This window comes from Populus euphratica, unplaced genomic scaffold (assembly GCF_000495115.2).
Source record: "Populus euphratica unplaced genomic scaffold, PopEup_1.0 scaffold445.1, whole genome shotgun sequence".
NCBI classification, from domain to species: Eukaryota; Viridiplantae; Streptophyta; class Magnoliopsida; order Malpighiales; family Salicaceae; genus Populus; species Populus euphratica.
In genome coordinates this window covers 294,070-310,154 of record NW_011500123.1, presented here as the reverse complement: position 1 = coordinate 310,154, position 16,085 = coordinate 294,070, and the positions used below count along the sequence as shown (strand labels likewise).

The following is a 16,085-nucleotide window of genomic DNA, read 5'->3' as shown; positions in this document are numbered from 1 at the left end:
GCAACTAGTCAAACAGTGTTAATTTTATCAAAGTAACTAAAGAGAAAATTTAGGGGGCAAAATGAAAAAAAAAACTAGCAAAAAATAAAGGAAGAATATTTATCCATGTAAGTTGCAAATAGGAGACCCTACGCAAAACTCACCCTAGCAACTAGTCAAACAGTGTTAATTTTCAACTACAGTAGTTGAAAAAATATCTCTTTTTCAACCTTGGCAATTTGGAGAAAAACTACGCTACTTATTCTAATTTGTGTTATATAAGTTTAATTTTTTTATTATATATATAATATGTTTTGATGTTTAATAATAGTTTTTCTAAAAAAATATTTTTTATTAGAAAATATAAAATAATACATTTTTTATTTTTTGAAAATTATTTTAATATTATCATATTAAAACAATTTTAAAGTATAAATAAATAAATTTAAATTTTATCCGCCCTCCTCCATTTACAAGGCAATACCAAACAGAGACTTTGTCTTGCTGCTATAGTTTGTACTCGTCCTACGTCCTCATACTGTAGAGAGCAGGACGACTTCTCATACAATAAATAATTGATTCTTGCTACCATCATCCGGAGACAAACCCATTCGACGACGCGCTTTAAGATCCGGTGAAAACACGGCCCTAGAAGTAAATATTGATGTGCGCACGGGGCCCAAATCTCTCGTCTTATCAAGAGATCATTCCTCTCCCGCTGATAAGCCGGCTCGACTACGACTACCACTACAAACGACAGCAACACATTTGTATTATTATTCCTCTCCCATTATTGCTAAGTAAATCCCCTTTTCCAAAAGCCAGTCCAATCCAAACAGAAAGAGTCTCCTTCTGTTTGCCTATTAGAACAAAACACATTACATCAAGCCAAACTCTAATCTTTGTGTCCATCGAGTGGTGAAATGGCGACTAAGGAGGAGGAGAACACGGTGTTTGATGTGGAGGCAGCGAATGTGTTAGCCAAGGATCTGAGAGACGTTTTTGCTTCTGGTAAAACAAGGAGTTACGAGTGGAGAATATCTCAGTTGAAGAGTATTGTTAAGATGTGCGATGAACACGAGGAAGACATTGTTGATGCTCTCCGTCAAGATCTCTCCAAGCCTCAACTTGAATCCATCGTTTATGAGGTCTGAGAAATACCAGGCATAACCTCTTTTTTTTTTTTGTAGAAAAATCTCTTAGTTTTTTTTGGTTGCATATGATATCCTCAAACGTGATGTGATTTTTTATTTACTTTTATGCGTGAGCAACTGTTTTATAAATGGAACGATTGATGACGCGGAATCGGTGACTATCTATCCGTCTAATCTATTATTGAATTTTAGTTAGAGTTGAGGGAGGAACCAGTAATTGATTACTCTTTATTTTTAACTGTAGTTACAGGACACTGAAATCACAACCGCCGCGTTTTTGTTTCTTGATCTTTGGTTTGACTAGCAGTCTGTTATGATGGGGGTTCCCCACTACTCTCTAGCTTTTAATTTGATGGATATTCTTAGGTCTGGTTTAATCCCGTCTCTTTCATGTCTTACTTTCGATTAACATTAATGTTCGTCTGATCAAGAGCTGGGCAGGAGGGGTCCTCTATTTACGAGAGAAGCATTAATGACACGCCACTTTTTTTCTCTCTCTTTTTTTTAAATGTTCCTGTCAAGGTTTGGTGTCTGTCTCGAGTATGATACGCAGGTGATGTGTGGCATTCAAGGGAACTTGCAGGACGCGGGCATTTATTGTTTGATAGATAGGATGTTTATTGCACTGCTATACTTCAGGAATATGACTGATACCTAGGATTCCAGATAATCATGATGGAAGGAAATTATGTCAATAAAGAAACAAAGAAATTTGTTTGGATGTATATGATGATTTCTAAATCAAAGATCGCCTGCTACAGATGTGAAACCTGAGTCAATTGCCTAACCTGATGTTTATTGTATAATTTGTATTTGACTCTAATTGTGGAGTTGGTGCTTTAGATTGTTTAGCATGCGGAAACCTTGTTTGGTTTGGTTCTGTTTGGCCGGGTACAGTGGCAATGAGATTGTAAGTGGAATCTGGAATGGGATTTTTTTAAGTACAACTAGATTGAATGTGCCAATGAAGAAACAAGTAACTGGACAGTATTTCCTAGAAAACCATTTTCCTGGTAAGACTTTTGCCAAAGGAAATGCAACATCATATCACCATGACTCCAAAGCACTACCAACTGTATTTATTATGTATTTAACTGTTTTCTCAGGGAATAGTTACAATTTCTTATTAATCTGCTACAGCTTAATTGCTAACTACGGACGTCAGCTTTTAATCTTGTAAGATGAACTATATTGAAAGGATGTGAGGTGTGCATGTGCAAGCAATTGCATCTTTGTGCATCTGAAAGAGAATAACGGAAGCTGTGTTTTTTATATAAATTCGGAAAATCTAGCCCCCTAAATATTCTCATGAAATAACTTATATTATGCGATTTCTATGTGAAATTTCATGTCATTTTCTCAAAAGTTGATTGATGGTTTGTTATGCAGTTAACTATGGTAAAAAACTCGTGTACATTGGCTATTAAGGAACTGAAACGTTGGATGATGCCAGAAAAGGTAGCTGCTTTGAATATTGCTCCACTATTTGTAGTTTGTTTACAGTTTTGATCTTTTTGGTAATTGAGTTGAGTGTAATCAATATATCTTTTCATTGCAGGCAAAAACTTCTTTGACAACTTTTCCTTCATCGGCTGAAATACTGTCAGAACCTCTGGGTGCTGTGTTGATTATTTCAGCGTGGAATTACCCTTTTTGTATGTTCATAGAAAAGCCCTATATTTCTTTGCATTTATTGTTGATACTATAATAATCAATTCTTATTTCTCTCTTTCTAGTGTTGTCTATGGATCCACTTATTGGAGCTATTGCAGCCGGTAATGCTATGGTTTTAAAACCATCAGAACTTGCACCAGCTTCATCCTCAGTGCTTGCAAAGCTACTTCCAGAGTATTTGGATTGCTCTTCGATAAAGGTTGTTGAGGGGGCTGTTTCTGAAACTTCTGCACTACTGGAGCAAAAGTGGGACAAAATATTTTATACAGGTTCTTGTTCATTCCTCGGTTTGTATGTGCAAGTGATGTCTAATTGTTAAATTGTTCTATAGACAGAAATATATGGCGGTAAATCAACCCAAAAGAAACTGTGTACTTATTTTCTTACAATTCTCTGAAGTGATATAAGCAACATCTTGCTAGATGTTGAACAAGTTGCGGAATTCTTTTTCCTGTGCTATTTGGAAAGGCTTCAACTTAGCCGCTTAGTTAAAGTCTTAGAGGTCCTCTCTGCATTTCTGTGATTGACATGTTTGGAAAAGTATAATTTTATTATTAAACTGACAAAAAAAGGGAGCAACCATAAGCATATTGAGCGTACACAGTAATATGCCATGAAGAAGGGAGAAGGCAAGGCAGAATAGAGCAGGAAAATACATTCCGCTTTATACTATTCTCAAGAAAAACCATGTGTGAGAGAGGTGATCCTTTTTTTTTTTTTGTCTGTTTGACATGGTTGTCATAGAACATTCTATAATTTTTGGTGTTCCTAAATGTCTCATGTCAATCATCATCATACCACTGAAATTGCTTGTTATAATTAATGAGAATGTGAAAATCCTTTTCCTGACAAGATTGGTAGTATGTTCTTATTATCATCTGAGGGCTGTAGCTTCTGTATTCCTCTAAAGTAATTTTGGCTCTCGGATTTTTGTACTTAAACCTTGTAAACTGAAATTTGGTTGAAGGGCATTGTAGAATCCAGATTTTCTATACATCAGTTCCTTTACATGAGGCAGTTTGTTGGAATTTGGGAGTATGTGAGACTTAGTGGTCAGTACTTTTCTGAAGAATGAATGCTTCTCGTGGTTGTGGAGTTAAAATGGAATATGAAGAGGTTAGAATGTTTTCTGCTGGGCTTGCTATTATAATGGTAGATCATGTAATGCATCTTTTGCCTAGGGATGACATGTTTCTCTTAAGATTCGAGAGTGATAAAATGCATTGCTTTGGGATGTTGCTGAAGTGGAGTGATGCTACTATTTTCTCAGGACAATGCTGCTCAGAGTATTCAGCTCTCCCAGTTTGTTGAATATGATATTCAAAACGTGCTCTTTTGAAGTACTGCTATATTTAGTGTTTGTCTCATTTAAAGGGCATGATTTTATGCCTCAAATAATTAGTCTAAAAAGAGGAAAAAATAAGAAACAAACTTTCAGTTATTCTTTTGGAGAAACCCTGCGAGTAAAAGAGGAAACTAAACTGATGCTTTAAGCACAAATTAAACGGTGTTTTCTTCAACACAAACTTGAGCCCAAAAACATGTCATCCTTGATTTTACAGGCAATGGAAGAGTAGGACGAATTGTGATGGCTGCTGCAGCAAAACACCTGACACCGGTTGTTTTGGAGCTTGGAGGAAAATCTCCAGTTGTTGTCGATTCAGGTATCGATATACAGGTAAAAAGCTCCTTGCATCCCTTTACATGTGTGTGTTATGGGTGTCATTTTCTACATGTTCATTGCTACATACCGTTGGTTAAGGCACCATAAGTTTCTTCTTACTATCATTCTCTGACACATCTACCTAATTGTCCAAGATTGCAACTAGGCGGATAGTTGTAGGCAAGTGGGGTTGTAATAATGGACAAGCATGCATCTCTCCGGATTACATTATAACGACGAAAGATTGTGCTGAGAAGCTGGTAATGCTGATTTCTATCATTCATTTCTTTTTCCTTGTTGGAACATTTTGTTTTTCAGCCATTCATTAATTCCTTCTGCGATACAGGTGGACTCTCTGAAAAAAGAACTGGAGGCATTTTATGGAAAGAACCCATTGGAATCAAAAGACTTATCTCGAATTGTGAATTCCAAACATTTTTCTCGTTTGACAAAGCTACTGGATGAGGATAAGGTTTCTAGAAAGATTGTCTATGGAGGTGAAAGAGACGAAGCCAACCTGTGAGTATCTGCTTGCCATTTTCTTGGTTCGTTAATTTAGTTTAGCTTGGTGCTGTTTGCTTTGCATTGACAAATCTTTTCTTCAATGGCAGGAGAATTGCTCCCACCATATTATTGGGCGTCCCACAAAACTCTCTAATAATGAAAGAAGAGATATTTGGTCCATTGCTTCCCATTCTCACTGTAAGCATCAAGAGATCCTCGGCTCATAGCTGTATTATTGTACGGACAGTATATGAAGTAGGACATAAAACTGAATCTAAACTGCTTCTACAACATTAAAGGAGGAGCTTCTCTTTACAATGGGTAGAAGTGATAGCTCTGATATTGCAGAGTAATTATTATTACAAATAGAAAAAAACATCATGGTTTTCTATATGTGCTCTCTCTCTCTGCTTGTTGATCAAAATGAGTTGGTAGGAGGTTGTCTTCCACTTTAGTGGAGTAATTTTCTGCTGGAACAATGCCTTTGTAAATGATAAAAAAAAAAAGATTAATCGTTACTGTTTTCTGGATAACGGTAATATTTTTTTTAAGAGTAGAAAGTTCAATTGGTTGTCACAGAATTCTTGTAATAAAATGTGGGATGCCAATTATGATTTATTTTTTTTTTGGTTCAAACAGGTCAGCAAAATCGAGGATAGCTTTGATATAATAAAATCAGGAACAAAGCCACTTGCAGCTTATTTATTTACCAATAACAAGAAGCTGAAGGAGCAGTTTTTGATGTCTGTTTCTGCAGGGGGTGTGGTCATTAATGACACTACTTTGCATGTAATTATTCTTCGCTGAACTTCCAGAAACTTGTGCATACCCTTGCATATATGCATAATACACGAGCAGTCTCAGTCTGTCTGGTTATCACCCAGGTACACTTTATAGTTGTGGGGGTGATGGTGGTCGGAGATGAATGAGTGCCTCTGGCGCTCACAGTACTCATGAATGATTCCGGCACTCTCTCCTTTTCACATGAAGTGGGAATTACCATGATAACAAACCATGGACCACAATTATGTGCGAGGGAGGGACTAAGACTCCTGGATTCCTGAATACTTGGTCCAGGGCTGTCGTTTGTTCCATCTTCCCATATACTTGCTCTTGAAATTTGTGGACTTAATTTCATTAACTGAATAACCATCTAGTATCTGCATCTAATATGTTCTTGATGGTGCAGCTTGCAGTTCATAGCGTACCATTTGGGGGCGTGGGCGAGAGTGGAATGGGTTCATACCATGGCAAATTTTCCTTCGATGCTTTTACCCACAAGAAGGCAGTCGTGTATCGTAGTTTTGTAGGTGATGCATCTGTGAGATATCCACCGTACACACTGGGAAAGCTAAGATTGATGAAGGCTCTAATCACTGGTAATTTATGGACAATACTTCGCACCCTGCTTGGAATGTCTTAAGTCTAGGAATATAGTGTGATGTCTTCAGTGTAAGCTCAATCACTATATTATTTTTGTACTTAATTTAAGTTGGAACGTTGATTGATTACAAGAACGAAAGTGGAATGCAATATCAGTTATACCCTCTGATGAATAAAATTTGTTTTTGTTAGCGTGGTATGATGCATTTCGAAAGTATTTTTTTTTTTAAAAAAATAGATCAAACAATATATTGTAGCCGTCGGCCAGGTAGCCAAATGGAACCTGGTAGCATTGGATGTCTGAGAGGTTGCTAGTTAGGACCTTGTCCCAGCAGCTGATGCTGTAAGGGATCCAGTGGGGACGGATAGTACATAAACTACCACGAATCTTCTACTATTGACAACCAAATATTGGTCAGATTCTAGACAAGAGGATTACCATAGAGATTCCAAGTGTATCGTACGATGATCAGCTTGGGCGTGGATCGGCTCCAAGGGAAAACTGAATGATTCAAGAGGAATCCTCTAAAATACTACGAATATCTGACCGTTGTTCATCTGTCAGTTGTGTCGGGAATTCTACGAGGAAGACAACTCTCAAGTTTCCTCTTCGCCCCTGCTCTTTTGTGCTTGGCATGCCTTGACCTTCTATGATCCTTTCACAGCCATGGTGAATGATATCATCGATCATCAAACTTGTTTCCTCACCGCCCAACAAAGGGATCGAGATTTGGCAACCAGTTAGAGCCTTCACTAGTGGAACTTCTACTCCTATCTCCAAACCTTCTCCTTCCCTCCGAAACAGAGAGTGTCGTTTCTCGGCAATCACCAAGATTACATCAGCTGTGCAAGTGCCAGGCCTCTCACTTCCCATTCCTTCAAATGTGATCTTCGTTCCCTTTTTCCATCCTGGCTTCACTCTAACTGTCAATGTTTCCTCTTCTTGTATTACTCGCCTGCCAGAAACAATGGAAAACATCATCAATATACTAGCTCGTGATGTTTTTCTTCGTTCTAGTTTCATCCTTTTTCGATCGAAGTTCAAATGCCTTGCAGGGTTTCCTGGCAAATGTGCATGCCTTCTGAAAAAGGGTCGGCGTTTCCCCGGCTTAAAACTATTCTTTGCGACTCAGATTTTTTAAAAAGAACGTCGTCTTATGGATTTTAATTTTTAGTAGCCAAGTCATGAAGAATTGCAATTTCGAAGCCTGATCTAATTGTAAATCATGTTATCAAGGAGAAGAACAATCAAAATTCATATGGAAAACCGAAGCAATAAACGATGAACTCTGGACCTGGGAACTGACCCTGTATTCGTAATTATGACATCTCTTGTTATCTCGATCTTTTTCATGCATCCATAACATAACTCCTCGAGCGTGCACTCGAGAGGCCTTTCAATAGCCGGCGGTTTCATCTTTCCCATTTAGTTTGAAAACATGATGGTGCTGGCGGTCTTCCGGCTTGCATTTCTTGAGAGAGATGCAGACAAGCCATGACGTGACTCGGTGCTTTTCTGACTCGTATTTCTCTTTCGGAAAGATAATTTTCGAGAAGGGCTCTTCAGGCTTCCACTTTTTGACAGAGGAGAAGATATATTAGGAAAGCAGCCATTCGTGCTTTTATGTCTGAAGTATCCTCTTGGACTCGAAGGATTGTCACCTCGCGTGCTATTAGCGTTGTATCTAAAACTGTGGATTCCATTCGTCGTCTTTCCCTCTTCTGTATCGTAACCAAGTTCCTGGAAATTCCACCTACGTGAGGATATGCAATCTTCGTGATGGATGTGAGTTTCCTTAATTTTTAAAGATAAACGTCTTGATGGGATTTCAGGATTTCGAATCTCTATGCCAGTTTGTTCGAGAGATGATTAGAACAAAAACTTCTAGAATATAATTCCTGCAAACTTTACATTTATTAATTTATGCATGGAAGTATATATACCTCGGGAGCTTGGCTAATGGCTTCAAATTTCACTTGTAATTCATCTGATCTGCCTGAAGAAGGTGGAGATAATTTTCTATCAACGCGACACCATCCGGCGAATATGGATAGAGAGGCTTTGCAAAATTCTTTAAAGCTGGAAGGTTGCTCTTTCTTCACAGAAACTGGGGCACCTGCTGGACGAACCATGAGAAAAAGAAAGGAGAGGGAAAGGGAATAATCACGGGAATCAAGAGTGTGTTGAGGCCTTTAATTAGCAGAATCCGTTAAAAGAGATGGAGGTTACCTTATCTTAATAATGCTTATTAAACCTGTTCTAGTCTGGCAATTAACTTGAAATTTAGTTAATTTAAGTAATTTAACTAAACTTATATAAGATCCAATTAAATCAATTCCATAGATTTTTTTTAACTTTTATCCAAAATAATGTCATTTTTTTTATGTGTCCTTTCATTTTAAAATAAATAAATCAGCATGATCCATCTGACTTGAATTTTAAATTACTTCAAATCCCAAATAGATTTGATAACTATGACCTTGGTTAGCTAGCACTAGTGTATTTGTCAGTGAGTTATCTAGAAATTTTTAGAAAATATTTATTTTATTTTATTAGATGATAAAAATAAATGAACAAAATTATGAAAGATTTTTTTTTATCAAATTTATATTCATGTAACTTCTTTGTTATTTTGACAACAAAAATTTTATTTATTAGTAGAATAGTTCATTAAATAAAAAGTAAGATCAATGAAAAAAAGTATTTGTGAAAACTATAATAATTTGAATTAAAATGGAAAATATTTATATTTTCAATAAAAAACTAATTTTCTTGTTCATTTATTCATTTCTCAATTTGACAAAAAAAATGACTTTTTTATGAGAAGTGTTTTATAAGTAAAAAATCAATCATTTTTACGCTTTTATATGAAAAAATGTAGTAGAAAAATATGAGAAAATTAAATAAAATATCTATATATATATATATATAACACATAATTATTTATAAAACAATCAATAATATTATCATAAAAAAGACTTAATCTTTTTAAAAACCATGGCATAATTGAAAAATCACTTCAATATTATTTTATTAATTTTTTAAAAGAAATTGTTTTGCTAAAAAAATAAATGAATATACAAGAAAGAAAAAAGCTTTGACCCATGCGGATTTAGAAGGCTTGGCCCACTCATTTTTTTTTTTAATAGATAAATGAAACATTGTTCATCTTTTTTTTTTGTAAAGTAGATAATAATTTGTTTTTTAATTGACTTCCAACCATCAAACTCCATATATTTTCGTTTTTAGACATAAGAAACCTAATTTTTAATGTAAATTTTTATAAAAAAACATTTTAAAAATTTCATTAAATCAATTTCTAACCTCAAAATAGCTTACATCATTCTAAGAAAAATTAACCAAATAATAAAAAAAAATTATAAGTTTTGATATTTTTTTTTATGTATTCGAAAGGGAACATATACTCAATTGAACTTATTTCTCTAAAAAGAATTTTTTATTACTAAAATCATTTTTTTTATGGTTAAAATATGATTGGTCAAAAATTTTCTTTCTCTTCTCTCTTTTTCTAGCAAATTTCTTTTTTCATTCAAATTTTAAAGAATAAAATATAAAATAAATTATAATAAAATAATAAAATGTGGAGTATAAATAAAAGAAATGGTAAATCACGGCTCTCTTTTAATTTATTTAGAAGTGATATTTTTTGTACACTTCCTCGTTGAATTTTTATAATCTATTTTTTTAATTATAAGATAATAAAATATACATTCACAACAAAAGACAACATATAAAATTATGGAGTATAAGTAATTTATTTTTGCTTTAAAATTATTTTTTAAAAACTTTTAGTAATTTTTTGTTGTTTTGACAACAAAATGATTTTTTATTGCAATATGGTTCATTGAATAAAAAGCAAAAGCTATAAAAAAAATATACTCAAAACTATAATAATTTTAACTAAAAAGAAAAAAATTCGTATTTTTAATCAATTCATATAAATATATTTTTTTTCAAAAATAAAAATAAAGGGATATCTAAAAGGAGATCAGGAATTCAAAAACAAACAAAAAAGATAAGGTTCAAACAAGCTTGGAAGGTTAGGCCTACATGTCTTTTTTTTAATTTAGAATAAATAACATGAATTTTTTTAAAAAAAAAAACAACTTGCCATCTTTTAGTTGATTTTTCAACTACCATAAGTGGCTAAAAAGTCAGGTTTGAGTTTTGAAATACCAAAAAGTCAATTTTCAACTTATTTTCACTTTAAAATACTCCAAATATTGTTATAAATCTAATTTCAGCCCCTAAAAAATCTATAATCACTATAAAAAAAACTAATTAATAAAAAAATCACTTTATAGACCATAACCTACTATCTATGATATTTTTAAGGAAAATACAACCTTTATTGAATATATCTCTATATGATGAATCTATTAACACCAAAATTAATTTTTTTGTTGTTAAAAAGTGGTCGATCAAACAAGTTCTCTCTCAATTTCTCTTTGTCAAATAATTTTCTTTCTCCTCTTTCAAAATCTAGGAATTGAAATATAAAAAATGAAGTTTACAACTGGTATGTGAAAGACTTAAAATTCAAGGACCAACAATAAAAAACAAAGAACATTAAAGACCAAAAAGTAGTTTTTCATATCCCATAGATAGTAAAAACAAAACAAATGGTTGCGTTATATTTGAGTGTTAAATATGGTCCTTGTTGTTTTATTTTTTAATTAATAAAAGTAAATCCAATTCTACAACATTAACCATATAACGTAAATAGAAACAAATTAAGAGACTTAAAACCATAAAATCATGTCAGCATAATATGAGAAGATAAAATTAAAAATAGAAGTTCAATTAGTATAGTTGTAAAAAAGTTTAAGACAAATAAAAGTGGCTAACACAACTGCACTATAACAATGCACATTATAGCTATCTCTTGCACAACAATATAACAAATAGAAAAATAACTTCCCTTTAGTATTTCTACTAGATCAAGGGTTTGCACTATGACGTGGATAAATCTAAAATCTTTTCAAAATATGAAAAGATGCTAATGTGACACAAATATCCTAGAAAAGCCAAAAAAAAAAGAGTTTTGGGTGATTGATTCAAATCTAAAATCTTTTCAAAATATGAAAAGGATGCTAATGTGACACAAATATTCCTAGAAAAGCAAAAAAAAAAAAGAATTTTGGGTGATTGATTTAATTGTGTTTAATAAACTATGCTGAATTAAATGATATGAATAAACAAAATTCAATGATAATAAATGAACTAACAAAAAAAATTAACAATGTTGAAAAGGTTAAAAAAAAAAAAGGACTCAATCCCATCCGAGTTAGCATACCAAATCTACGACCTTATCGTGATGTTAGGGTAACCTCGTCAAAAGTATATTGAATAAAATTATAAAACTCAATTATTAAATAACTTAATATTAAAAGATGAATTAATTAAAAAAATTGAAAAAAGATTAGCGAAAACTCATAGAAAATAAATTGAAAGCAAAAAAAGGTTCAAAGACCAATTCCCAATAAATCAACTATTGAATGATAAAATTAAAAAAAAATAGAAAATAGGAAAAGAAACCAAAGTCAACATATGTTAACCTTCAAAACATGTGAACCTAATTACAAGTGTGAGAATGAATTCATAAAAGGCAAACCCTAAAAAATAACAAAGAAAAATTCTAAATCATTAAAATATTAAGGGATAAAATTGAAAAAAAATACAATAAAAAAGTATCCATAACAAAAGAAATAAAAATTAAAAAAATAAGGACTAAATTTAATATAAAAATAATTTAAAATCAAATGCATGAGGGATGAAATTGAAAATAAAATTCAATTAGAAAAATGATAAAAAAAAATCAATCAAAAGAATAAGGATCAAATTTCATATAAAAATTAAATGAAACTAAATGATGAGGAGGGTTGAAGAAAAATCAATCAAAAAATATATATATAACAAAACAAATAGTAATAAAAAAATAAAAATCAAATTAAAAATAAAAAACCAATTAAATGACATTTATATATTTTGACAAGAAGAAAAAAAAAGAGGGAAAGAAAAAAGAGTCCACCAAAAATAAAATTATCCCTGTTTACCCTTTTTGAAAACATTGCTTTTTTGGTCTATATAATCATTACACTATATATTTAAAATATAAAGAGATTGAATTATTCCCGATCAATTTCATAATAACAAATGAACCTAGTGAAAAAATTCATTTTGTCTCCAATTGGTTTTTTTAGAAATGGTAAAACAATAATTATATTATTGTGGTGAAATGTAATTTTCATCTATATGCACAATGAATTCATTATCTCTGTAAGGTTTTTTTTTTCAATAACAATAATAACTACCACTTTTTTATTTGTCTTCTCATGAAAATAATATAGCTTCTTATTACAGGGTTTTTTGAGATTTGAGATTTTTTTTATTGTTCTTTCAAGTTATTTGTTTTTTGATATAATTTTCTCATTTATGTGGTGATAGATATATTTTTCTTTACAATATATATGACAATTCAATTATTTGAAGGATCATTCTTGATACTATATATATAAAAAATGAATAGGAAAGTGTAACATTATATTAGGTTCACGTATGAAATGTGTTAATTGCTCTTTAATTAGAGTCACCTACAATTACTCATCAAAGGATAATGTTATATAGATTAAAAAATAACAATAATAAATAAAATAAAATAATTAATTAGGTTTCTTGTTATGCCCTTTTTTATTTATCAAAGTATTATAAGTTACATTTGGTATATTTGTAATTTTATAATAGTTTAGAGTATAAAAAGAGAATAAAACCATACAATAACTTACATTTTTATTTTTGTCCAACAATCAAAACCTATATCAATAAAAAGAGCAAGAGAAAGATCTATGAGAAGATTTGATTTATGACCAAAACATTCTTCTTTTATTTATCAATTTAAAGTGCATGTGCTATATCCTTACTTTTTTTTTTTTGAGTTTTTGCATGTATAATAGGGTTATTAAAAAAGATTTAGGAATTATGAATTTTATGATATTTAATTTGTAATAACTTTTAGGGAGTGGGTGTTGTACTAATAGAGTCTTAAATTGATTGGAAGTCATTAAAATAATTTTATATGTTTTTCGTCAATTTAAGTAATAATGGAATTAAAGAATTGGAAAAAAAAATAAGTTGGTAACTCTAGGCTATCAAAATTCAATCTTTTTTTATAAGTACTATGGTCAGGATTTAGTTCCTAGTTGTAATATTCCATAGGTTCTTCAAATTAATAGGTTATTTATCTAAATTGGTATTGTGTAGTAAGAGTTATGATAGTTGGTAGGAGATCATTTGAATTTATAATTTCTAAATTTATAAGAAATAATATTTTTAAAGTCCATCCTCGGTTAATTAAAGAGTGCAACTCACCGTAAATATTTTATGGACTAAAAGTTTGTTATTTCGGATTATGTTACTAAAGATTTTTCATGTGTTTTAATATTTTTTTTAAGAATTTTTATGAATTTTTTTTTAAAAATATTTTTAACTATTGAAATTTAATAATTAATAACTAAAATTTGTTTTGAAGAGTGAATAATTTTTATAATTCGGTTTTAAATGTTTCGGTATACTACAGTTAATTTTTTATATGGAATCTTAATACGTGGAAGGTGTTTCATAAATGACTCAATTTGTATATGAAATTAATTTATTTTATGAATAAATAATTTTCTAAAACTAGTTGCAGTTAGTAATTTTTTACACCTCCACTTTAATTATCCTTTGAATACTACTTTACGCAAAATAAAAATGTGTCTTATACTTTTGTGATATATTTTATAATGTTATTATTTTTGGTATTTGATTATTAAAAAAAATTAATATTTTATAAGTAAAATAAGGGTGGTAATAATATGGTTTTACTGCTGATTGATTTTTAAAGGGAATTTTAGGGTTATTTAAATTAGTGGTATATTTAAGTTTTGATTAAATTAGAAATTAGAAATAATCTCATGCTTTACATTAGATATTATTTACTATATAATTTCCGGTGATTGTTATTGTTAGGTTTTTAGGAGTACTTTGGTTGTCTCCAAGAGTAATCTTGAATTAGTTTATTAGGTAAGTAAATGATTATCTATTTGGTTAGTTATTTTGAGTTAAAAAATATATATTTTTATACCCTGAGAAAAAAAATCAAGATTAAATTAAATTAAAGAAAATAAACTAAACTAAAAGTTATAGAGTGAAATTATAAGAAAAGAAAAGAGGTATAACTTAATTATAAGAAAAAAAAAGATGCGAGGAAAAAATGATACACTTAAAGAAAATGAGCTTAAAGGCAAATAAGAATAATTGTAGAGCATAAATACTTCTATTCTCATGAAAAATATGCAACAATCATAAGGAAAAAAAAGAGTTTTTGTATCTATTTTTGCAAATCAAAAGAGAAACTCTAAAATTTCAAGAATTCATCCAAGATTAAGGGTTATAGGTAGAATAAACACTGGTGGACAAGGATTAACAAGAAAATTTGAATAAGAAAAAAAAAGAGAAGGATTGGTTGTTATTTGAAAGAAAAGGAGGGAGTTGAAGATTGAAACCTTGATTCTTACCGGGTAAGGTATTCTAAACATAATTTTATCAGTTATTTCAAAGTCAACTATGAATTTATGTTAAGTAACTAAGGAAATTAGTCTTACTCAATTTGGAGTTATACAACTCCAGCTATGGATCACCAACCGAGATTGGGTCATGACAAACCCTGTACGATAGTAGGTAATGTTTGTTGATGAGCAATTTTGATTATTTTAGAGGTGGAACTAGATTTTCCTTCCTTTAGAGAACTTGCAACCTTGTGTCTTAGCTTTCCAACGAGACCAATCTCGGTTGAAATGGAATTCTATAACCCTTTAGAGAACTTGCAACCTTGTGTCTTAACTTTCCAATGAGAGCAATCTCGGTTGAAATGGAGTTCTATAATTTAGATATAAATAAAAATCCAAGGAGAGGTCAGACAATAAGAGTTCAACATCAAGATAGTAACAGTTAGATAGTAATAGTATAATGTTTATTGTGAGCAATTTTAACTATCTTAGAGGCATAACTGGGTTCTCTTTTCTTCAAATAACTTGTAGTGATTAGTACTTAAAAGTGCATTTTTATCAAGGTTTTATATCAACATTTTACACTCGAAGTATCAATAATTCATTAACTAAAGTATTTTTTTATAATAACAAGTCTAACACCATAAGATACCTTTAATTTATGGTAAATATTCATCATAAATATAAGTTTATCATATAATTAAAAGGATTGATTAATGAGTTGAAGTATTGAAATTGAAAGGATAAAAAGAGGGCCAAACTTAGAAAATAGATGTTGGTGCAATCAAAACTGGAAAACTGTTTGGTAATTGAGTTATATCTGGAGCTGTAGATCTCAAATTTAGGTCTACCTTATATGGATGAAAAGCTAAGACATAGGCCTAAAACTTTTATGGAAAGTAAGACTCAATTCTGTTGTTTGGAAGCCCAAATCTTAGTAACAATGTAGAAGTCTGAATCTGTCTTACAGCCCAAACAATGTTCAATGTTCGGCGCATATCTTGAGTTTTAGAAGTCTAAATAACCTTAATTTTTTTTTCCTAGAAAGCTAAGACAATTTCTTATCATGATTAAGGTTGGTTCAAATTCTAACATTATCAATGATGCTTTATTCAGATAAGAAAATAAGGATTATCACCAAGTCAAGAGTTGGTCACCCA

At 31.1% G+C, this 16,085-nt stretch overlaps 1 protein-coding gene and 1 pseudogene across 1 annotated transcript; one reads left to right on the top strand and one right to left on the bottom strand.

Moving 5' to 3' along the window:
• Positions 1-722: 722 nt before the first annotated feature.
• On the top strand, positions 723-6,556 carry LOC105110194 (aldehyde dehydrogenase family 3 member H1-like). The gene is made up of 10 exons (XM_011005147.1): positions 723-1,127; positions 2,523-2,591; positions 2,692-2,788; positions 2,870-3,076; positions 4,370-4,485; positions 4,626-4,730; positions 4,817-4,989; positions 5,082-5,172; positions 5,614-5,763; positions 6,164-6,556. The coding sequence occupies exons 1-10, from the start codon at positions 903-905 to the stop codon at positions 6,395-6,397; spliced, it is 1,467 nt and encodes a 488-aa protein (XP_011003449.1). The 5' UTR covers positions 723-902; the 3' UTR covers positions 6,398-6,556.
• A 19-nt stretch (positions 6,557-6,575) lies between these two features.
• On the bottom strand, positions 6,576-8,498 carry LOC105110193 (dnaJ homolog subfamily B member 13-like; annotated as a pseudogene).
• Positions 8,499-16,085: the final 7,587 nt, after the last annotated feature.

Bases quoted from the DNA above. Each gene is read 5' to 3' on its own strand.
- LOC105110194 (XM_011005147.1), top strand. From the start codon at position 903: ATGGCGACTAAGGAGGAGGAGAACACGGTGTTTGATGTGGAGGCAGCG. The intron at 4,486-4,625 runs GTAAAAAGCTCC...TAATTGTCCAAG, and splicing joins ATTCAGGTATCGATATACAG to ATTGCAACTAGGCGGATAGT. The intron at 4,990-5,081 runs GTGAGTATCTGC...CTTCAATGGCAG, and splicing joins GAAAGAGACGAAGCCAACCT to GAGAATTGCTCCCACCATAT.